The 23,988-nt window shown below is 49.4% G+C and overlaps 1 protein-coding gene and 3 long non-coding RNA genes across 5 annotated transcripts in view; 2 read left to right on the top strand and 2 right to left on the bottom strand.

Annotated features, from left to right (window-relative positions):
• Positions 1-14,261, bottom strand: part of ZCCHC14 (zinc finger CCHC-type containing 14) — an 85,742-nt gene extending 71,481 nt beyond the window's left edge. The window contains exon 1 of one of the 2 annotated variants that reach the window (XM_024233664.3): positions 13,429-14,261. In XM_024233664.3, coding sequence (XP_024089432.1) covers positions 13,429-13,998 — 570 coding nt within the window. In that variant the 5' untranslated portion in view covers positions 13,999-14,261. The remainder of the gene's footprint in view (positions 1-13,428) is intronic. The other variant, XM_024233663.3, reaches the window with a different exon arrangement.
• LOC129050869 (uncharacterized) lies at positions 1,405-2,644 on the bottom strand. The gene is made up of 2 exons (XR_008514745.1): positions 2,413-2,644; positions 1,405-2,209 (listed from the first exon to the last, which is right to left on the bottom strand). It is a non-coding gene; the product is annotated as an uncharacterized LOC129050869 (long non-coding RNA).
• Positions 2,644-12,114, top strand: LOC129050867 (uncharacterized). The gene is made up of 3 exons (XR_008514743.2): positions 2,644-2,743; positions 10,014-10,180; positions 10,502-12,114. It is a non-coding gene; the product is annotated as an uncharacterized LOC129050867 (long non-coding RNA).
• Positions 14,262-16,386: 2,125 nt separating the features above from the next.
• LOC103889549 (uncharacterized) lies at positions 16,387-20,368 on the top strand. The gene is made up of 2 exons (XR_010137864.1): positions 16,387-17,472; positions 18,671-20,368. It is a non-coding gene; the product is annotated as an uncharacterized LOC103889549 (long non-coding RNA).
• Positions 20,369-23,988: the final 3,620 nt, after the last annotated feature.

A 23,988-nucleotide genomic window follows, 5' to 3' on the forward strand; every position in this document is an offset into this window, starting at 1 on the left:
TAAGTACTTTGAGAAATGACACACTGCACGACGTTGGCATAACGCAGTGTGGAAAGTTCAGAATCTACACTGTCATCCCTAGACCAGCTACTAAAATCAGGCAACGAAGGAAGCCAACAGATAATAAGCCAACAGGAATTCCATGATTCTGCTTAAATGAAGTTTTAGAATAGGCGAAACTGATCAGTGGTGGAAAAGAAGAGAAAAAAGGCCTGGGAGTCGGGGTGCAGTGAAGGTGGGAACCGACTGGAAAATGGCCTGAGTTCTCACGTATGAAAGATACTCTACCAGGAAGCTGGAGTCAGGAGAATCTCCCAGAGGTGGCGTGCAAGTTCTGTGAGTATCTATTTGTGTCCGGGTAGACTTTACACACCACACAGTGCTTCCCACACAACCTCAATACTCCGTGCTTTCAAAGTATCTCATTAATTTTACTAATTTTTTTTTTTTTTTTTTGAGACGGAGTCTCGCTGTTGCCCAGGTTGGAGTGCAGTGGCGCCATCTTGGCTCACTGCAACCTCTGTCTCCCAGGTTCAAATGATTCTCCTGCCTCAGCCTCCCGAATAGCTGGGATTACAGGTGCCCGCCACCACCCCCAGCTAATTTTTGTATTTTTAGTAGAGATGGGGTTTCACCATATTGGTCAGGCTGGACCCAAATTCCTGACCTTGTGATCTGCCTGCCTCGGCCTCCCAAAGTGCTAGGATTACAGGCATGAGCCATAACACCTGGCCAATTTTACTAATTTTACTATAACTAGGTTGTTAAATTTTATTAAAGTGCCCAAAACAGAGTAGGGGTGAGGGTTGTTCCTCTTCCCCATACACTAAATCTCTTCCTATTTCAAACAGTTTAATCTTTTTTCAAATCTAGACTATAATCCTTCTAGCACTAGTTCCTATATATACATGTTTTAATTAGAGTCAGTAAGAAACCTAAGGATAGACTGGGCGTGGTGCCTCACACCTGGAATCCCAGCACTGTGGGAGGCCGAGGAGGGCAGATCACCTGAGGTCAGGAGTTCAAGACCACCCTGACCAACATGGTAAAACCCTGTCTCTACTAAAAATACAAAAATTAGCTGGGTGTGGTGGCGGGTGCCTGTAATCCCAGCTACTCAGGAGGCTGAGGCAGGAGAGTCGCTTGAACCCGGGAGACAGAGGTTGCAGTGAGCTGAGATCGCACCATTGCACTCCAGCCTGGGCGACAACGCGAGACTCTGTCTCAAAAAAAAAAAAAGAAACCTAAGGATATAATTTCTTTCTGGTAATTCTATTGATGCTTTTATGCAAATGTCCCAAATAATTAGACAAATGATTCCATAATGCTTCCTTCTTAAGAGTTAATCTGATGTCACTGTTGAAAGTATAAAAGAAATACAAATGAAACCTTAATCAGAATGAGTAACAGTTTTTCAATTTATTGACATTATGTAGCAAACTAAAACATCAAGGTTTACCATGACTTAAAGTTTTAAAAGCATTAAAGAAATATAATCCAGACAAACTTACTTGCAGAACTAAAAATGTTACTCCATGGAAATGAACTCATCCACACACATGCCTCCACAGGCTCCACAGGAGACGAGGCCACCAAAGCATCATGATGCCATGTGGCTTCTTCCGAGCTCTCAGCTGACGCATTCACAACCTTGTATGCGTGCAACCCAGGTAACCTAAAGCCCAACTCTCGTGTCAGAGAGTTTTTCCCAATGAAAGCTTTTGTATGCCAGTTTTTTCTTCTTCTTTTTCTTTTTTTTTTAAATAGAGACGGGGTTTCGCCATGTTGCCAGGCTGGTCTTGAACTCCTGGCCTCAAGTGATCCACCTGCCTTGGCCTCCCAAAGTGCTGGGGTTACAGGTGTGAGCCAGTGCACCTGGCCTTGCATGCCAGCTTTTGAAAAATATAAAGTTAAAAATAAGAAAGTAGGGCCAGGCGCGGTGGCTCACGCCTGTAATCCCAGCGCTTTGGGAGGCTGAGGCGGGCAGATCACAAGGTCAGGAGATCGAGACCATCCTGGCTAACACGGTGAAACCCCGTCTCTACTAAACAAAATACAAAAAATTAGCTGGGCGTGGTGGTGGGTGCCTGTAGTCCCAGCTACTCGGGAGGCTGAGGCAGGAGAATGGCGTGAACCCAGGAGGCGAAGCTTGCAGTGAGCCGAGATCGCGCCACTGCACTCCAGCCTGGGCGACAGAGCGAGACTCCGTCTCAAAAAAATAAATAAATAAAAATAAGAAAGTAGAATACAGATGTTAAAATTCAAGTTAAACTTCACTAGAATCTCCAGCTACATAATATATGAGAGGTAGTCATTGGATAAAGGCAAAAATTAAAAAGATAAAAAGTATGAGTTGGTAACAGGAGTGACTCCTGTGGCCACTGAAAAGAAAAAGCCAAAGGGAAAAAGCACCTGTACTACGGCGGCTTTTCATCCACCAACACCTCCTGCCCGTGGGTTTAACGGATGCTCCGCAGGTGAGCCCCTAGTAGTGGTAGGAACTGCTAGGCTCTAGTGATTTAAAAAGTCAGTCTCTGCCAAAGTCAAAGTCTTGGGCAGAAACAGAACACAGCACATAAGGTCTAGGATAAGGATGCAACAACAAAATGACTGGTATCTATGAACCAATAATGGGGATGGGGGTATCACAGGTAACCGGTGTCCAGTCTGAGAGAACAGCCTCTCCCAGGGCACAGGAGAGAGAAAGCACAGTGAGCAGGAGGAACTGCGCCCGCAGACAGAGGTGTGTACGGACAGGCAGGGGGCAGATCACAAAGGTCATGGCACATCATGCTAAGACCCGTAAGCCAGAAATGAGGCTCCTGCATGCATTTGACCAGGACCATTCCAATGACACAAGGGAACTGATGTTAGACGCTAAGAGGGGGCCAGTGAGACCAGAGGGGGTTATGGAGGCAGACCCAGGCCAGGGAGACCAAAAAAGGGTTACAGCGGGCAGATCCAGGCCAGGAGACTAGAATATTAATGAGGCTAGACCTAGGTCAAGGTCAGAGTTGGGCACATCAGTGTTATTTCTAAAAAGAGTTAAGGTACCCAATGCTTCTGAACTATTTAATTAGAAAATAAAATGGAGCAGCTATGAAGTTGTTTCTTGTAGACTTTAAACAATGACATCAACTGACTTGCATTCTAACACGGATTTCTGATCAGAAGCAAAGTGGAGTTGGGCTAGGCTGGGCCCATGCTGGTTTCCTGAAGACTATTCTAATCTACGTCCTGCGTCCCTGGCATACTGCCTCAAATCTAAGCCTGCGTCCAGAGAAATGTGCCCTATATGTGACCACCACGGCCAAGCGTGGTAGGGAGAGAAACAACGGGAGAGAAACGGGAGAGAAAGGGGAAGTGGGAGGGGAAAGGAAGGAGAGGAAGAAAGGAAAGTACGGGGGAAAGAAAGGGAGACCCTGAGGGAACACTGAACCGGGGCTGTAACGTGTCACTGGAGACAAATCTAAAGATATTTAGGACTTGGTCATAAACTAGCTGGAGGGGATAAAAAAGGGCATCTCTATGACAGGCCTGGGCCTCTGGCTGGAGGGGATTAGAAGGGAAGGACAGAGCAGGTCAGGGTTGGTGTCTTGGTCTGTTTTGTGTTCCTGTAACAGAATACCACAGAGTAGGTAATTTATAAAGAAAAGAAATGTATTTCTTAAAGTTCTGGAGGCTGCAAAGTCCAACAGCAAGAGCCTGCATCTGCTGAAGGCCTTCCTGCTGGGACATCCCATGGTGGAAGGCAGAAGGGGAAAGGGCGAGAGAGCCAGAGAGCAAGCCAGCGAGAAGCCCCACACCGGCCTTCACAAAAACCACTCTCAGGTGACAAGGATATTACCTCATTGTAATGGCAGTGGCAGAGCCCTCGCGACCTACCCATGTCCCAACACTGCTGCACTGGCGATTAAGTTTCTAAGACGCAAACTTTGGGGGAAACATGGGAACCATGGCAGGTTGGAAGACAGAAACCCGCCTCTGCCACACTGAGCTACTGGGAACCTTCACTGGGAGCTGGAGTTCTGGTTGAGCCTTTAGGTTTTTTGGACTCATCAGTGAGACTGGCAAAACCACAGCTGAAAAGGTCACGAATTATAAAGCAAAAACAAAGAAGAAAAAGGAGAGAAGTCTGAGGAATAACATCATCAAAAGTGCAGGAAAGCAGAGGAAAAACTGAAAACAAATGTCCAGAGAAGAGGAAAACCAGCAGTGCCAGAACTGGCGGAGGCAGCGGGATCCCAGCCGGCCCGGCACACCCAGGCTGCAGAAGCCACCATCCGGGGCAGGCGCCTCGCAGCCATATTTATCCCAAACAAAACCCCCCCAAAAAAACCCTTCCTGGGGATTCCTCTGTGTAGGAAACCCACAAAAATGAACGAGAGGTAAGAAACAAAACCGAGAGTATCCAATGAACCTGGCCAACATGAAGTCATCTGGATGGAGACATCCATGAAGCAGAACGCAGGGTCCAGAAGTGAACCCAAATAGATGTGGGAGTAAACGAGAGACAGCTCAGATCTGGGAGGGAGAGCAGAAACTATTTAACAGATGGCACTGGGACAAATGGGCTGTCATCTGGAAAATATAAAACTAACTTTGTACCTTATACCAACCAATTCCAGATGGATCCGTTTGATATAAAAAGAGAATGACACAAGTTCCATACCAGGCGACACTGCAGGGGACTGTCTTCAGAATGTACGGGGCATCATGTGATTATGTATGCACAATACATGCATGTGTATAATATGTATGATGAGAAATGCATTATACATTATGCATTATGACACAAAACCCAGAAGCCATACCAAAAAGGACTGATAAATATAGCATTTAAAAAAAAAAAAGAAAACAACTGCATGGCAAAAGATAAGATTAAAAACCCAGAAAACAAATACATGCAATTCCTACTAAAGACAATTCCTTGAAACTTAAAGAGTTTCTAAAAACTAAGAACCCAGCCAGGCGCGGTGGCTCACGCCTGGAATCCCAGCACTTTGGGAGGCCGAGGTGGGTGGATCCCTTGAAGTCAGGAGCTTGAGACCAGCCTGGTCAACATGGTGAAACCCCATCTCTACTAAAAATACAAAAAAAAAAAAAAAAAAAATTAGCCAGGCTTGGTGGCACGTGCCTGTAATCCCAGCTACTTGGGTGGCTGAGGCAGGAGAATTGCTTGAACTCGGGAGGCAAAGGTTGCAGTGAACCGAGATCACACCAGTGCACTCCAGCCTGGGTGACAGAGTGAGACTCCGTCTCAAATAAAGTAAAAATTAAAAAAAAGAAAAGACCAACAACTCAACAGAGATGAGCAAAGGAGACAAACAGCTCACCAAATATCAATGAAACAGTTTACTTGAAACAATATTCAACCTCACTCCTAAGATAAAACTACACCACACCAGGGTAAGTCTCCACCTAACTGAATGGCGGCAACCAGCGAGTGGCTAACTCACTGGGCTCGTTAAAGGTTAGGGAAACAGGCCTTGTACATGGCTGTGGGAATTCTAAAAGCAGATCTTGGCAACAGGTAAAATAATTACAAAAGCACAGACCATTTGACCCAACTCCACTTCCAGATTTCTACTCCACAGGTAGACTTACCTGAATGTGAAAGGTCCCATCTGTTGTCTGTAACATGTAGGAGATATATATTTAATATGTAAATGACCCTGCACTGGTTTGTAATAATACGATGGAACAAAATGTTATCAATAGGGCCTGATTAAATAACACATTTGTGCCACTGAACAAGCTCTTTATGGACTGACAGAGAAGCCTCATCTGCAAAGACTGCCAAGAGAAGACCAGGAGGCACCTGTGTGTGCAGTGGGACATCAGGTATCTACTTGTAAATACATATGGTTTTTCTGGAAGGTTCTACGAGGAAGTATGCTATCTGCAAAGAGGGGAACTGGATGGCTGGGAAGACGATAAGAAACATGTTTTTTACACGTGAAATAGAAGTTATCAACACCCAGGGAAAGGAGAACCTTGCCTGACCCTTAAAACGTCCCGGGTGCCCTTCCCTGCCATCTGTGGGAGAAGGGACTTTCCATGCAGCAGCCTCTGGCACTTTTCCATTTCCTACCTCTGGTTACATTACCAATTTAAAATCTTTCTTCACTGAAGAGATTGCTGAATACTCTTCCGAAAAAATCGTTTTTGTCAAAGAGGTTCAAGGCAAAAGGCAGGTCACAGGAGGCTGAAGAATAACTGCAGGTGAGGAACTAGAGACAGCAGGAGTGACTTCATGAAGCATGGCTGTGTTACAGCATGAAGAACAGCATGTATGTAAGATCCTACGTGTATCTAAGCATGTGTATGGTGTCTTGAAAGAACGTGTGAACATATATGTGCACAAACATGTCTGGAAAGACACACACCAACCTATTCGCGGGGACCAGCGCCAGCCAGCGGGCTGGAAGACCTTTTCTGCTAGCTGCTCAGGGAGGCCTCAGTGGTGAAGCGACCAGGAGAAGAGGGGCTGGTAGAGACGAGTGGTGTTAAAGGCAGGGTTTTGTTGGCTGGTAGAGGTGAGTGGTGTTAAAGGTGGGGTTTTGTTGAAAACACAAATCAGAGAACCATTATGCTTCTCTGTTTATGGGTCAGGTGGGCAAATACTTGAGGTCAAAGATTGGATTGAAGGAGGGAGACAGAAATCACAAAGTTCAAACGCTGACCTACCAGTGACCCTGAGGAAACAGAGGGGTGTGACCAAACCAGCGGTGAGGGACCAGCCTTACACAGAAAGGAAACACAAGAGAAACTAAGGAGGTGTCCAGGCCCAGATAAGACATTTCAAGGGCGAGTGATTTTTCTGTGAGCCTGCAAAGCACCCGCCCCACTGGCAAGCTGGGTGGTGAATGGCGGGCGGGGTCCACAGTGCCCCTCTCTGAGGGTGAGCGGCCGGGTCCAGGGCTTTGTGGCCAGCATGTGAAGTCCTGTCCTGCTTAATCATGCCCTGATCAGACATGACACACGGCTGCTAGAAGAGCAATTATTTGAAAGATACTCTGTCTTGCTTCTGTCTTCTCACTTTAAGTAGCTTCAGGTCTTTTAACCCAGAACAAAACAGCAACTGCTAAGAATTAACCTATTTTGTTAGTTCTGGATGATCTCTTCTTACCTTTGACAGGAAATGTTTCTACAGTGTCAGGTCTCTCTACAATAAAAACATCTACAGAGACTGGAGAAAAAAATTACCTTGCTAAAACTAATTTCTAAACTGCATATGTTAAGACTAAAGTCCAAAACCAAAAGCCCTTCAATAACGTACCCTAATTAGGTAACTTGCAGCTACACTTCTTTCTTAAACTAACAAGATAACTACTGTTCCAACTGGCAGTTTTTCAAAAAACAAAAAAAAGAGAAGGATCTTTTTCTAAAATCTAATCCCTCTAAGGTGGGGGGCGGGGAGAATACTAAAGAAGAAATTTCTCCTAGCGCAACAAAAGTTTCCTTGTCATCAGTTCAACAAACAAAGATGCCCCAGCGCGAGTACCTCTTACTATTCTATTCTAATAGCTGGACTCTGAAGTTTTAAGACTCGCGTAGATTTGTTGGAAAAGCATGTTAATCCAAAAGGTAGATGAAGTTTACAGGACTAAAGAGAAAATGGGTAAACTAAAGCCTAAGTAAACGGTAAGCTTCACCTGCAGTGACAAGACTAACGCAGATGCTTATCTCCAATTATCTTCGCACTTGAATAAATGACACCATCATATTACTCATCATACCCAAATATGACACACAATTTCCAGTTTCTACAACTGTGCTCCAGAACACAGTATAAAACAGCAAAACTCAAATGTGTGTTCAACTAAATGAGGCAAATGTGAACTAGCTCATGTCAAAGTAAATGGCCTTCATTTAATGTGAGGGCAAAGGACAGTAATTAAAGTACCACATAATCCAAGCCATTACACAGTAGATGGCAGTGCTACTGCAGCTCCATCATGGCATCAGCAAAAATACTACCACCAAGAAAGCAATCAGAACTGCATCCCAGCACGGTCACGCACTGCATAAGGATGCGTCCATCACTGACAGACCACACGGACCAGGGGTCCTCTAGGATTCTAATAATGCGTTTTTACTGTACCTATTCTGTGTTTAGATACACAAATACCACTGGGTTACAACTCCCTACAGTATTCAGTACAGTAACACGCTGTACAGGTTTATAGCCGAGGAGCAACAGGCTCTACAATGTGGCCTAGGAGTGTAGCGGGTTCTGCCACCCAGGTCTGTGCAAGTGCACTCTATGGTGCTCACACAACAAGATCAGCTGAGGACGCTTTTCTCAGAATGTATCTGTGTCCTTAAGCAGCACATGACTGTATGCCTCAATTCCCGTGTCATGTACTGTACTTCACTATGAAACAGGACAGTGTTTTAGACCTGTAACAGCTGGCCAAAAAATAAAAATAAAAAAAGATCCCCTACGTGTTAGAATATTATCTCCTGTATCTCCTGTAATGTAATAATAATAATTTAAAAAAAAGCAATGTATACAAAGACAGCCAGAAGACTTAGTTCACAGACAAGTTCATACACCAGGCAGTTCCCAGCTGCCCAGGAGAACAAGTGTTAAAGATGGAGACAAAACAGTGCTTTTAGGTCACAGCTATTCCTTTAACCATCAGTGACAACAGCTGCTCCAGAAAGACAGTCCGTTCTTATGGAATGCTAGATGACTCTTGGCCGCAATAGGCCCAGAGTTTAGGGCTAAAGGAGAAACCAAAAGAAATCACTTATACTTTGTCTGATAACCAGAGAATGAACTATCCCATGTTTCACCTCTGAACTGCAATGATTTTCAACAGCTTACGAAAAGCAACGAAGCAAAAGCTGTTGCTGATCTTTGGACAGACATTTTCAGCAGGTTTATTCACAGTATTTGTGTCTATCTGAAGTTTCTACAGTGCTTATCCTCAGGCACTCACAATGCAAGCCACAGAGAGTTCCAGAACTGTTCCACAGAACCTACCCCTAAAGGAAGACCACCACCCCACCACACCCCTGCACCAAAAACTTTAAAAACATCATTTTTTTAGTACCCCGTTAAAAAAATCAGCCCCATGAAGCAGTTCATTATCCATACCCTGAGAACGCTGAAACACAAACGGCAGGGCCCTCACAGCTGGAGCTCAGGCGGGGCCCCGCCCCTGCCCACCAGGCCCTGCTCCCCCATACCTGTCGCTGACCAAATGCACCAGCCCGGAGGCTCTGTACTGACAGCACAGAGTTCCCTGCCACCTCCAACTGCAGCTCCCCAGGCTGGCTGAGGCCACACCTACAGAGCTCTGCACACGGCACCTAGCAATTCACCAGGTGGAACAGGAGCCCTCAGGACAGCCCTTGCACCAACGGATGCGCTAAGTGTTAGGCACAGTGCACGGGGGTGAAGACAGAGCCTATTAACCATGAAGACAAAAGTCTACGAGCAAGCATGTGAAGCAGCTCCAAGGTCCACCCGCTGAAGAACGCATGAGCACAGCTCGGCCTCTTCACACAGCGGAATGGCACTGCGCCGCGAAAGAGGAGGAAGTGCTGACACACCCACAGCACGGACGGGCCCTGGACATCGCGACACCGAGTGAAGGAAGCCAGTCACAAAGGGCCACACGGTGTGTGGTCCCCTTACATGCAACGTCCAAAAAAGACACCCATAGGGACAAAAAGAGGTGGTCAAGGGTTGGGGGGAGGGGGAACGGGGAGCAACTGCTAATAGGCACTGGGTTTCTTTTTGGGGTGATGGAAACGTTCAGTGGCAGTGGTCGTGCTTGCACAGCTATATGACTATACTAAAAACCACTGACTTCACTTTAAAAGGGTGAAGTATATATAGTATATGAATTCTCTTTCAATAAAGCTGTTATTTTTAAAACAAGAATAAGCATGTGCATATACCATAGCATATTAATTATCACTGACACAAAGAAAAAACTGCAAAGGATTTATTTTAACTATTTCCAAAACTATAGTCTTTTATTTACGTAAAATAGGCATTGGAAAGTCTAAGCCAACTATCCCCCACAGTTGGCACCCTGGAACAGGCAACTGCAGGAGCAGCAAGCAGCAGCATTACCGGCCACTACGCAGGGTACAACTAATTCAGCCTACCATCAGTGTGGCTACTGGAAGTATTTTTCTTTCTGAAAGTAAAATACAGGTATGTCTACTTTATACTCCCCCCACTTTTACACCTCTAGAAGTCCTCAGAATAATAAGAATTTTTAAATAAAAACAAAGGGTTTGGACAAGGAATTGCAAATAATGACTATTTCGGAAAATACAGTTAAAATAAATCTTAAAAAAACTTTTTGAGACAGGGTCTCACTCTGTCACCCAGGCTGGAGTGCGGTGGCGTGATCACACCTCACCTACAGCCTCTACCTCCTGCGATCAGATAATCATCCCACCTCAGCCTCCCAAGTAGCAGGGACTGCAAGTGTGCGCCGCCACTCCCGGCTAATTTTTGTATTTTTTGTAGAGACAGGGTTTTGCTGTGTTGCCCAAGCTGGTGCTGAACTCCTGGCTCAAGCGATCTGCCCACCTTGGCTTCCCAAACTTCTGGGACTACAGGCGTAAGCCACCTTGCCAGGCCAAGAAATAAAAATTCAAATTGGATCAAGAATTTAAAAAGCAATTGACATTTGTATCTCTAAAGGAAAAATACAAAGTCTCTAAGCTCAAAGAGTTCAAAATAAAATACAACAGCTTACAAAAGAATGCAGACAGCTTTAACGGGGCTGCTTTTTCAGGAATACACCAAATGTTAGATTTAGAAACTAAGAAAGCAAAATACTTAAATGCTAGATTTCATCTGAGTTGCCTGCTCCAAGCAATAAAGGGTTCATCAACGTCAGCCTTAGCTTTGAAGCAGCAACAGAAACGAAAGTTAAATGAATGGGGCTGAAATTAGCTTAGCAGTGACACTAGGGATGTAGGGAAAACTAGAAACCACGGTTGTTTTGAAATGACAGCCCAAGGTTACTCTTTATAATAATCCTCTCATTAAGGGTCACAGAATCTTCCAGTTTTCCTAAGATGAAACAAAAAGATTGTCAGCTCCAAGTAACTATTCAAAAACCAATTTAGAACACATAAACGCTCATAGCCAAGATGTAAATAATTCAATCTACAAAACATGCCTTGCTTTAAGTTAGCATACCTCTATAAAAATGAATGTTAAAAGCCAGAGAGGCCATAAGGGAGAAAGCAGCATTTACTGCACCTCTGCTGGAAGCTCACATATGTTACCTATGTAATTCTCAACACAAGCCTGTGAGGTAGGTTACACCCCCTCCACTGCAATAGGGACAACAATGAGAGGCAGAAGGATCCTGGCCAAAGTTGCACGGCTGGTAAATTCAGTGCTCATGGCCTTGGGGCTGGCGGGGAGGGGGGGGCGGTGCAGCGGTGAGCTGAGAGGAATAGATTAGCCCCTTCATCTCATCAAAGGGATTTCTGCTTGACAGAAAGGCTCTCCTATAAAAGACATTTTTGTTCTAGATTTAGCTCACTGCCCAACCAAAATAATAATCACCACTGTCTGCATAAAGTGATGCACCCGTGCTCACACATTAAGAATCCCCTTAAAGAGATGACGTTACTGTAGCAACAGCCAGAGAAATTATTAGTGGGTGGAATCTACACAAAGGAGTAACAGCACATGAAACTGACCATAAATGACTGAGATTCCATGAATAGGCGACAATTTGCTGGCATGTCAAGGCTTACATAGATTACTAGAAACAACTACATTTCCTAGGACGCTCTGCGCAGCACACAGCCTGAAATGTAGGGTGGGAGCCAAACTTAAAAAGAAAACTATAGTCTTGGAGGTCAATGTCACACACAAAAAAATCAATTTAAAAAACCAATGTATGTACCACAACCACTTCTTACAGGAAAACATTAAAAAAGAAAAGCCACAATCTAGGATTGAAAGACAGCTTTAAAAACACACACACAAAAAACCTAGCAAACCAGACGGTGTTCTCAGCCACTCATAAAAGCAAAGTCTTATCAAAGTTTTAACTTCAAAGAGCTTAAAAACACTGCAAAGAGGCACTCAGCAAGACTGGTCCCGACTGCAACCTATTCCCTTCCAAAAAATAATCAGTTTGTAATCTAAATACATATCACACCAGGTCAAAGTAATCTCTTCCGGCAGCAAAATTTTGGCACTGGATTGCAGGGGGCTGTTCAAAATAGCTGGAGCCCCAAACACTTCGCGTTTTCAGTTCTGAAACACTTAGACAAAAGTTCACATCGCTAAGTGGATGGCCAGGATGCCCTTCCGGTTCAGTTTGGAGACCGGAGATCTTTAACCTAACCTAACATTCCTTAAGGCAACGGTGCCCTCCCACTCAAAGTCAGCCTTGGTTTTGTTTCTAAGGGTCACCAATAAATAGGTTTCACAGGCATTTAAGGCTCTGGGAGTCTTTTTCTGTCTGTTACAGGTAGCCTGGCTCTTAAAAACAATCACACACAACGTTCACAAGCATGTGCACATTCATACACACGTGTGCACACATACATGCCCACATGCGACACACGCGTACATCATACAGCATGCACGTGTCCATAAATGAGCTCACACGGACAGCCACGTCCCGCGCCCAGGCCCCCAGCGACACAGGCCCCAAGCAGGGCCTCCACCTGTGTGGAGTGAGCGGCTCAGACAGCGAAGCCCAGCGCCTTTAATGTTCACCTCACCGGCGGCTTCTGGCATGGCCACGGCTCCTTCCTTTTCTGGTAATAAATACCAGATTTGGGGAAACCAAGGCGCCGCAATGTGTGTTATCTGTCACCCAAGGGCCCCATTAAGGGGACAAAGGCCTTATCGCGTTTGCAGCCGGCTAAGTGAAAGGAGGACACCTGGGACTGTGAGCTCTGATCGCGGACGTCTCCCGCACCGCTCCCGCGGATCCTCGGACCCAGGGCCCCTGCAGCCGCTCCTGCCCAAGGGGCGCGAGGCGGAGGTCTGGAGGCTTTGGGGCACGCAGAGGGGACTCAGGGTGTGGGCTCAGGGCCGCGGTGCGGTCTTGGGGCTTGAAGTGCAGACTTAGGGTGAGGAGTGCGGGCTTAGGATGGGGGCTCGGGACACGGGGTGAGGACTTGGGATGTACGGCGGAGGCTTGGGATGTACGGTGGAGGCTTGGAGAGGTGGGGCACACATTTCGGGTGCGACACAGACGCTTAGGATGGGGCTTGGGACACGGGCTGGGGGCTCGTGGTGCAGGCTGGAGGCCTGGGTGGGGGCTCTCGGTGCAGGCTGGAGGCGTGGGTGGGGGGGTCGCGGTGCAGGCTTGGAGACCTGCGTGGGCGCTCGCGATGCAGGCTGGAGGCTTGGCGTGCAGAGTTGGGGATGCAGAGTTGGGGTACAGGGCAGAGCTGGGGGCGGGCACGCACCTTGTGGCACGCCGGGCAGGTGGGCAGCGCGCCGCCCGGCCCGGGCGCGCCCTTGCCGCCGTGGCCCCCGCCGCCGTTCAGGCTGCTCTGGATCTGCGTGAGCTCCTGGCGCAGCACCTGCTTCTGGTGGAAGCTGAAGGCCGGGTGGTTGGAGGCCATGGTGAAGAGCAGCAGGAACTCATCGCCCGTGCGGCCCTCGTTGAGCTGCAGCCCGTAGTTGTGGATGATGGAGTCGATGTGCGTGAGCGTGCGGTAGAGCACGCCCGCCGCCTCGCGCTGCTCCGAGCCCAGCAGCGCCAGCGACACCAGCAGCTTGCTGCGCACCACCTCGTCCGTCAGGTTGGTGAGGCTGCCCAGGTCGGCCGGGTTGTTGGCCTTGATCTCCGAGTCGCGCAGCGAGTGGTAGTCCTTGCGGGCCAGGTCCTCCAGGCACGAGCCGAGGAAGCGCAGCTCGAGCGGGATGCACAGGTCCAGCAGGCCGCACAGGAACTCCACGCGCTGCGGCGACGGCAGCTCCGAGAACCAGCGGTACACGCCGTCCCTCTGCAGCGGGCAGCGCTTCTCCACCATGCTGCCGCCCGCGCCGCGCCGCGACCCGGGGCCGGGGGCCGCGCGGGGGCGGCCGGGGGGCGCCGGGGGCCGCGGCCGGGGCGCGCCGGGACCGGGGGCGCGCGGGCCGGGGCCGGGGCCGGGGCCGGGTGAGGGCGCGCGGGCGCCGCGGGCCGGGCGGGCGCCGGGGCGGGGGCGGGGACCGGGGCCGGGCAAGGCTCCCGTCAGGGGCCGGCGGGCGGGCGCGCGCGGGGCGCCGGGGGGGCCCGGGGCGGCCGGGGCGGCCGGGGGCGGCGAGCGGCCTCGGGCCCCCCGCTCACGGGGAGGCGCCTTCCCCGCGCCCGTGCCCAGCGGCGGCCGGTGCGCGGCGGCGGCGGCGGCTGCTCCTCGTCGTCGTCGTCGTCGTCGCCCGGGAGGCGGCCGCCCCCATCTCCCCCCGCGCCGCAGGGTCTGTCACTGCGGGCCGCCCCCCGACGGAGCCGCCCCGGCCATGCCGTCGCCGCAGCCCGCGCCTCCGCCCAGGCCGGCCGTTACCCCGGGCCGCGGGCGCGGCGTCGCCGCCTGGGGAGCGCTGGGGGCCGCGGCCGCGGAACGGGTGCTGGAGGGGGAGGGACGAGCGGCGGGAGGCGCGGAGGGATCCGGCCGGGACTTGCCGGCCTTGCTGCTCCCGCGCGGCGGACGGATCCGGGCCCGAGCGCGGCGGCGACGGCGACGGCGACGGCGACGGCGACGGCGACGGCGGAGGAGGCGCCGGCCGAGGAGCGGAGGGATCGTCGCGCTCGCGGCTGACGGGCGGCCGGGATCAGCAGAAGTGGGCGGGGTGGCCGCCTCTCGCGACAGCCCGGGCCGGCCGGGCCCGCCCCCCTCGGTGATTGGCTCAGGCGGCCCGTTCTCGGCCCGTGATTGTGTCGGGTCCCCAATCCCATTCGCCCGTGCCGCGGCCACGCCTCCCTGGGGGCTGTCGATCATGTTGGAGCCACCGCCTCCCGTCCCTCGGCGGCCGTCAAGACGCGATTGGTCCGCGGAGATCGGAGAGGCGGAAAACCCGGGCTGGATTTCTGGTTGCTTTTGTTCCCGCAAATTTGCGTGGAGCATTGTTTTTGGGCGAAAACGGGGCGTTCGGCCTTCCTGCTTTATTCCTGAGCGGTGTAAGAGGGAGGTAGTGGGTATCTTCGAGAAACGGCCGCCGCGGGGTCCGGAGTCCCGGGTTCCAATCCCGGATCAGCCACTGCTAAGCTGTGTGACCTTGGGCGAGTCACTTGGCCTCTCTGAGCCCCAGGCGCCTCCCCGGGAAAATGAGAGTAATAATAACCGCCCGCGGGGTTTGTGCGAAGGTGTTGAGCTCACAGAGGGCCGGCACCGGCACTTTTGAGGCGGCTGACTTGCCCTGGGGGTGTGATGGGAGGTGCAAGCTTTCTCCAAAAACTTCGTCCAAATGGAGCCTTTAAATCCGCCTTCTTTCCGCGGCTACTTCACCAGTTCGCCAAACCGAGAAAATGCAAACACAGGGGCGGGGGCAAGGGAGCTGACCTGGCTGGAAGTAAACAGAAACGCCACCCTCCCCTGGCACTTGCATTGGCACCGGATTGCAGGTGGGGGAAGGGCCGGTGCACCCAACCACGTTTAAATCCCACCACTTACACACAGGCAAAGAAGCAGAGCCACCGGGGCTGGACGCTCATTCCTCCTCTGCCCTTCCCCTAGAGCGCTGCTTTGAATGTCTGTTGATCTAGAACGGGGTCTGTTCATTCATGGGTTCCAGGTCCCAAGCGCCCGGGGGCAGCTGAGAGCAAAGCTGGCGCCCTCCCTACACCGTGGAGCTCACACTCTGGTTCTGGGCAGTGCACACTAGAGATTGGTTGAATCAATGAATGAACTTTTTCAGGATATGGTCCAAGGTGCTGAAAACTTCCTAACAAAACTCTTCAGCCGAATCTGGCACGCCTGTGGTTCCAGCTACTGGGTAGACCGAGGCAGGAGGATCGCTTGAGGCCAAGAGTTCAAGGCCAACCTGGGCAACATGGTGAGACACCCGCCCCCACCCCAGTCTCTCCAAAACAAACAAACCCCACATTCTCCAGTCTTAGGTCTTCAAGGATGAACAGACATTGCAGAAAAGCATGGGTGGGAACAAAAAAAATTGCTCTCCACTCCCCCAGCCCCCTCCACACCTTGGGCACATTTCCCTGGAGCCGCCCCAGTGTTCTTTGTCAGTGTAGGAAGAAGCAAAAATCTAAATGGAGTCAGGATGGCCTCCCACATGGGCACAAGGGCAAGGCTGGGGACAGTTGGGTCTCCTCATCTTATTTCCCAGGTCTAGGCTGATTTCTATTAATAATTAAATTAATCATTGTTCTCCTAGACCTCACTTCTTAATGTGTTTGCAGGGAACTGGCCACATTCCAAAATTCATAATCTAAGGTAGTGAAAGAACGTGAACATCAAGACAGTTTGGCTGGGCTCAGAAGCTCACATCTGTAATCCCAGTACTTTGGGAGGCCGAGGGTAGATCCCTTGAGCCCAGGAGTTCGAGACCAGCCTGGGCAACATGGCGAAATCCCATCTCTACAAAAAATACAAAAATTAGCCAGATGTGGTGGCATGTGCTTGTAGTCCCAGTTACTTGGGAGTCTGCAGTGGAAGGATTGCCTGAGCCCAGGAAAGGGAGGTTGCGGTGAATGGTGATCCCGCCACTGCACTCCAGCCTGGGTGACAGCATAAGACTCTGTCTCAAAAACAAAACAAAACAAAAGATTAATTTCTTATTGATAGAGCAAACTCCTTGGAGAAAGATCTTGGAACCTCATTAGTGCTGGGGGTGGGGGTGGGGCTTCTTCCATCCAGCCCGAGCTGGCTGTGAAACCCCCAGGCTTTGGTACCAAGTGAGCTCCAGTCCCAGCTCTGGCTGACTGTGTGAACTTGGCTATGCATTCAAAGGCCTCTGAGCCTCAGTTTCCTCATCTGTAGAAGAGAGCCAGGAACCCATCATCCTGGCTAGCAGTGGAAGTCAAAGGTGCTCATGGAAAGCCCTTGCTGGCTGGAACAAGGGAGGCCTGAGCTGTGGAAGTTCTTGGATCAAGGTCCTCCCCACTTCCCGCTGCTTTTTTGGTCCTTCTTGTGTGCTCTTTGTGATTTAATGGCTTACTAGGTTGAATCATGTCCCCCCAAAGTTTATCTCTACCCCAAATCTCTGACCTTATTTGGAAAAAGAGTCTTTGCAGATATAATTAAGGTAAGAGTCTAGATAAAATCACACTGAATTAGGGTGAGTCCTACATGCAATGAGACTGTCCTTACAAGATACAGAAATGAACACATAGAGACTTCGGGGGAAAGGAGACTATGTGCAAGGATGGCAGAGATTGGAGCTGAGGAGTGCCTGGGCCTACCAGAGGCTGCAAGAGACAGGGAGGACCCTCCCCTAGAGCCTCCAGAGGGAACAGAGCCCTGCCCACACCTTGACTTTGGACTCCTGGCCTCCAGAACTGTGAGAAGGTAAGTTGCTATTGTTTTCAACCTCCACCCCCCACCCCCATCTCCCACCCCCATCCCCCCACCCCTCCCGCACTCAAGCGTGTTGTGGTTATTTGTAGGGCAGCCAGGGAAACTGAAACAATGTCATTTCCCCCCAGACATCGGTGTGGCCCAGCTCAATCCAGTTCACAACAAATATGAAATCCCTGCCCTACAGGACCAGACCTCAGGAAGGGCTTGGGGGCCTCAGAGGCAAATGAGACCAGGTCCATCGACCCTACAGAACTGACAACCTGGACTCCCCACTCTGAAGCAGGCAGGCTGCCTGAGGGAGGCGGCCTCCCTCATGGGGAGAGGGCAGGCGCTGACCTCCCGGGCCCTCCGGCATTCTCTGGGTCCTGGCCCCGAGATTCTGGTTTTCTACACGGGGCACCTCCTGTCTCCCCCTTCCCTGACTCGGCCGGTGCACAAGGTGACCCCGGCTGCAAGCGTGCCAGGAGCTTTTCTCCACCTCTGCCTCGACATCTGCCGCCTCTGCTCCTCTGGAGAGGGAGGCAGCTGAAGGACACCAGCCCCACGCCTTGCTGGAGCGGCTGAGATCGCGGGGAGGAGGTTGGGAGAGGACTCAGGGGCTCAGGCTAGATCAGGAGGGTAGGCCCTGCCTCCTTGTGAGGGGGCCCAGCACCAGGGGGAGCCCACAGTCTAGGGTGCTGTTCAGCCAAATTGGTTACCACTGGGTGTGAGGTCTGTGGTTGTGCAGGGTTGAAGGGCTGGGTGTCATTTGCCTCTGAGGCCCCCGAGCCCTTCCTGAGGCCTGGTCCTATAGGGCGAGGATGGACTATTTGTTGTGAACTGGGTTGCGCTGAGAGGCACACTCATGTTTAGGGGGAAATGCCATTGTCTTGGTTTCCTGTAACTACCCTACAAATAACCACAAAGAGGCGAGGGGAGAAGTGGGGGCTGTCCCTTCCGCCGGGCTGCAATCAAGCACAAATGACTCTAATAGTATTAATTTTGAGAGAGAGAGATTTGGAGTTCACCACAAATTCCCCAAACAAACAATTTTACAAGGAGGACATGACCTGCCTGGCATTACTGCTTAGGTCTGAATGAGTGATACCGACTGCAGCAGGTGACCAGGCCAAGCCCAGAAATGGGCCACGGTGACCCCAAGCACATGCTCTTCCCCCAGACTGCTGCCATCTTGCTTTTCCTTCAGACCTAGGACCCCACGAGAGGAGGGATCTAGAGGCCAGGCCAGGAGCAGGACAACACAAACAGAGGCCTCAGAAGAAGACTCAGAGTGGAACAGGGGTTCCTTAAGTGATCGGGGCTGGAAGTGCACAGAGAAGCCTGGCGCAGCAGGGAATTTTCTCTCCCTGGGGTGCTGCCAAGGTGTGTGTGGTCTCCAGCTGCGACATGTGCTTCCTTCCCTTGGCCTGAGTCCTGCTTTCCTGTGATTGAGAAGGTTTGGGACCTGACACCCTGAGCATGGAGGCCATAAATCCAGTGGATCCCTAAACTTCCTGATGGGGTCCTGGCTCCAGGCCTCGGTTCCTGACAGCCTCGTGTAATTGACAAAACCCCATGGGGCTGTTTCTGATACTGCTATCAAAATTCCCATCATACAGATACTGAATGGTCAAGGGCTTTGGCCCGGGCCACACAGTTAGTTCATGTTGGAATTGGATTCTGCCCTAAGTCAATTGTCCATAGACTCTGCCCCTCCCAGGAGGAAACCACAAATGTGACATATTGTTTATTTGCTATTTTTGCAAAGGTGTCTGTTGCTTGCCGGCTTTTCCAGCCATGACTGCAGACAAAGTCCACCTAGAGTCATAAATGGGCAATCAGCCCCGAACAACGTCCAGCCTCGGTTTCTGCACAGGCAGACCTGCTTACCCAGGTGTCTTTGGTGTGGGGCTAGATGCAGCATTTCCCCAGTGGGAATGGCCTGGGGTCTTATTTAAAGTGGAGGGTCCTAGGCCTGGCCCCACGTATGGAGTCAGGATCCCTAGGGGTAGGACCTTGGAATCCGCATTTTTTTTTTGAGACAGGGTCTCTGTCACCCAGGCAGTGGCACGATCTCAGCTCTCTGAAACCTCCACCTCCTGATTCAAGCGATTCTCCTGCCTCGGCCTCCCGAGTAGCTGGTGTTACAGGCACACCCCACCATGCCCGGCTAATTTTCTATATTTTTAGTAGAGATGGGGTTTCATCATGTTGGCCAGGCTGGTCTCCAACTCCTGACCTCAAGCCATATACTGGCCTCGGCCTCCCTAATTGCTGGGATTACAGGTATGAACCTCCGTGCCTGGCCAGGAATCTGCATTTTTGCTAGTAACCCTGGTCATCTCAGTGCACACCAAAGTTTGAAACCACTGTTGGGGTGTGGAGTTCTTGCTTCCAGACTTCCAGGGCCTGTGGATTGAACAACAGCAACCACAGTAGCAATTAGGATTTTCAGTCTGAAAAACAAGCCTGCCACGCAGCAAGGGTTTTCTCCCGTTTTACAGATGAGGGACCTGAGGCTTCATGAGGCTGTTATTGACCTGAGGTCGCACAGCTGATGGCTCCTGGGTTCTTAGCGTTAAGTTTTGCAGCCTTATTTCTGTCGTATATTTGTTTCTCATATTTCTGTGTTTCTTGCAGTGCAATTGTGATATCCTCTAAAAGCCAAGGATGAACTCACTGCTGACCTTGGTTTCATTTGTTTGTTTGTTTTCACCTTTTCTTGTGAAATGTGCAAACATACTCAAGAGAATCATATGGCGATTTCTTATAGTCCCCTTTGGCCAGCTTCCGCAAAGATGACATTTTGGCACTCTTACTCTATCCATTTCTCTCACCCCACCCCCGACATAAACACATGTTCTTTCTGGAATATTTTCAAGCAAATACAGGATTTTTAAAAACATGTAAATAACTGTGTTGTTTTGTCTGATTATGATGCAATACATGTTCCTTACGAGCAGATTATACCTCACTAAAAAACAATATAAAAAGCCACAAATCATCTCACTTCCCAGTCATAACCAACTCTAAAAGATACTCTTCTAGACACTTTTGTATTCAAATATATTTATGCACACATACTTTTACAAAAAAATAGTGTACGACTCAAAAATAGGATGGTACTCCACATTTTGCAATCTATTTTTTTCACTTAACAATACATCCCAAATGTCTTTTCATATCCATGAGTCTATTCTAAATCATGGTTCTTAAGGGCAACACAAATCTTTGTTTGGATGTAGCATGATTTATTCAAAGAATCCCCTCTAATTGGGCATTCAGGTTGTTTCTATGCTGAGAGAGTTTCCAAAGGCAGTCCTGCTTACCCTGGACTTTTCAAGAGGTTGACACCTGATCTGTCGCCTCTAGATCCTGTGTAGGGTTCAGAGAAGTATCAAGAAAATGGAAGAACTGGAGAGCTTCCCAATGCCATCTGAATCATCTTCACGTTACCATCACTGTTTTGTTTGAAATGAAGTCTCAAGACATGAGACACTCCCAGACTCAAGTGTGGGTTAAAAAAAACATTCCAAAGGCATATAACATATTGTTTGGGTGATGAGGTGTAACTCTAAAAGCTCTGTTTTTGAACAAACATACCAGGGCTCACCCAAACCCAAAACTCTGTCTCCTTCAAAGTCGTCACTCTAGAAGGCAGTACTCACATTGGGATAAAACTGTAATTGCTTGAAAATACATCTGTGAATTCCTCTTTTAAAACTGTTTCAGGATCTGGTGTCAGTAACATTGGGACGTACGGCAGGCTGGAAAGCCTTCATGATTCAAGGTGGATTGATTTCTATAAATAGCCTGTGCCCACCAAATAAATTAGAAACAACAGAATCTATGATGTCTAGCTTGAGCAGAAACAGATTTATTAAATTATAACGACATCTCAAAGTCTCTGGAAGGGTCAGAGAACTAGGTGGGGATGCCATTTTTTGTATCTTGTTCAATAAGATGCCTGGTTTTGCCCGTTTTTCTATCAGGTTTTTGGTCTATGTTTCTCTCCATTTTTAAGAGTTTTTATTGGCAGGGTGTGGCAGTGCATGAATCCCAGTACTTTGGGAGGATGAGCTGGGCAGATCACTTGAGGCTGGGAGTTCAAGACCAACCTGGCCAACATTGTGAAACCCCCGTCCCTACTAAAAATACGAAAACTAGTTTGGTGTGGTGGTGGGAACCTGTAATTCCAGCTACTTGGGAGTTTGGGGCAGGAGAATCGCTTGAACCTGGGAAGCGGAGGTTGCAGTGAGCTGAGATCACGCCACTGCACTCCAGCCTGGGTGACAGAGCAAGACTTCGTCTCCAGCCTGGGCGACAGAGCAAGACTTCATCTCAAAAAAGCAAAACCAAACAAAAACAACAAAAACTAACTAACTAAATAAATAAATGCCTTTGAGGGCCAGGCAAAAAATAAATGAGTGACACTGGATGGTATAATAAAATAGGGGGTGGCAAGGCTTGTGGCCAGTCAGAGATTAAAACTACTTTTTGTTAGTTTAAGAGACAGGGTCTTGCTCTGTGGCCCAGGATGACATGCAGTAGTGCGATCATAGCTCAGTGCAGCCTCGAATTCCTGGGCTCAAGAGATCCTCCCACCTTATCCTCCCTAGTAGCTGGGACCACAGGTGTGTGCCGCCACACTCAGCTAGTTTTTAAAATTTTTTGTAGAGGCAGGGTCTTGCTTTGTTGCCCAGGCTGGTGTTGAACTCCTGGGCTCAAACAATCCTTCTGCCTCAGCCTCGCAAAGTGCTGGGAACAGGTGTGAGCCGCTGCATCGGGCCCTGTTTTTCTTTTTCTTTTTTTTTTTAAACACAGTTTTCTAGGGTGGCTGTAAACAAATGATCGTGAACTGGATGGCTTAAAATAACAGAAATTAATCCTCTTAGAGTTGTGGAGGCAGAGGCCAGAAATCAAGGTGTTGGCAGAGTTGGTTCCTTCTGAGGCCCTGAGGGCCTCTCTCCCAGCCTCCAAGGGCTGCTAGCCATCTGTGGGGGGCCTCCGCTGGTGGACTCATCACTCCAGTCTCTGCCTCAGTCTTCATGTGACTGTCTCCCCTGCGTGTCTGCATCCAAATTCCCCTCCCCAAGCTTGCAATTCACCTCCTCAGTCCCCCCACCACTTCCTCTGTGAAATGGATATAAAAATATCTACTTCACAACATGGCTGGGAGAATTAGTTGAGATGATGTTTAGCAAATGCTTAGCAGATGCTCAGGAAACAGTGGCTGGCATCGCTTTGAGAAGGTCTTCACCCTGGTGGTGTTTTTTGTTTTGTTTGGTTTTGTTTTGAGACGGAGTCTCGCTCTGTCGCCGAGGCTGGAGTGCAGTGGTGCAATCTTGGCTCACTGCAAGCTCCACCTCCCAGGTTCACACTATTCTCCTGCCTCAGCCTCCCGAGTAGCTAGGACTAGAGGCACCCACCACCATGCCCGGCTAATTTTTTGTATTTTTAGTAGAGACGGGGTTTCACCGTATTAGCCAGGCTGGTCTCGATCTCCTGACCTCGTGGTTTGCCTGCCTCGACCTCCCAAAGTGCTGGGAATACAGGCGTGAGCCACCGCGCCTGGCCACCCTGGTGTTTTGAGGTAGGTGGGGATCCTGCGAAAGGCTCCATCATGTAACAACATAAACGCAGCTAGTGCCCGGGTGGAAAGTGTTCCATCGCACTGGAGCTGTGAGCAAGCTCCTGACACCAAATGAACACCCCTTACCTGTGTGTGTGTGTGTGTGTGTGTGTGTGCATATGTGTGTAGGGGCACGTGTGGCTATGTGGTCTGCATGTGTGTGTATGTGTGTGATATGTTGGCATGTATGTGTATGTGGTATGTGGCGTGTGTGATATGTGTGTTATGTGGTGTATATGTGTATATATGTGTAGGTGTGTGTAGTTATGTGATATGTATGTATTTGTGTGTGGTGTGTGTATGCATGTGCAATGTGTGTATATGTGTTTGATATCTGTGTGGTGTGTGATTTGTGCATGGTGTGTGTATGCATGTTCTATGTGGTGTGTATACGTGTGTGATATCTGTGTGATGTGTATGTGTGTATATGTGTGTTGGGGTATATGTGTGATATGTGGTGTGTATATTTGTAGGTGGTATGTGACATGTATGTATGTGTGTAGATGTGTGTGCATGATGTGTGTAGGTGTGTATTTTATATGATGTGTTTATGTAAATGGCATGGGTGGTGTGTGTATGTGTATGACATATGCTGTGTATGTGTGTGTAGGTGTGTATTGTGTATGGTGTGTTTATGTATATGTTTATATATGTGTAGCATGTGTGTGGAATGTGTGTGTTATGTGTGTGATGTGTGTGGCATGTGTGCTATGTGGTTGTATGTGTGGTGTATGTGACGTGCTGTGTATGTGTGTGTGTGGTGTATTTGTTTATGTATGTGTGTGGGTGTGTGTGGTGTGTATGTGAAAGTGTGTGTTGTGTGTGCTATGTGGTGTGCTATGTGGTGTGTATATGTGTGTGGCATGTGCTGTGTATGTGTGTGTGGTGTATGT

This window comes from Pongo abelii, chromosome 18, assembly GCF_028885655.2.
Source record: "Pongo abelii isolate AG06213 chromosome 18, NHGRI_mPonAbe1-v2.0_pri, whole genome shotgun sequence".
Taxonomy (NCBI): domain Eukaryota; kingdom Metazoa; phylum Chordata; class Mammalia; order Primates; family Hominidae; genus Pongo; species Pongo abelii.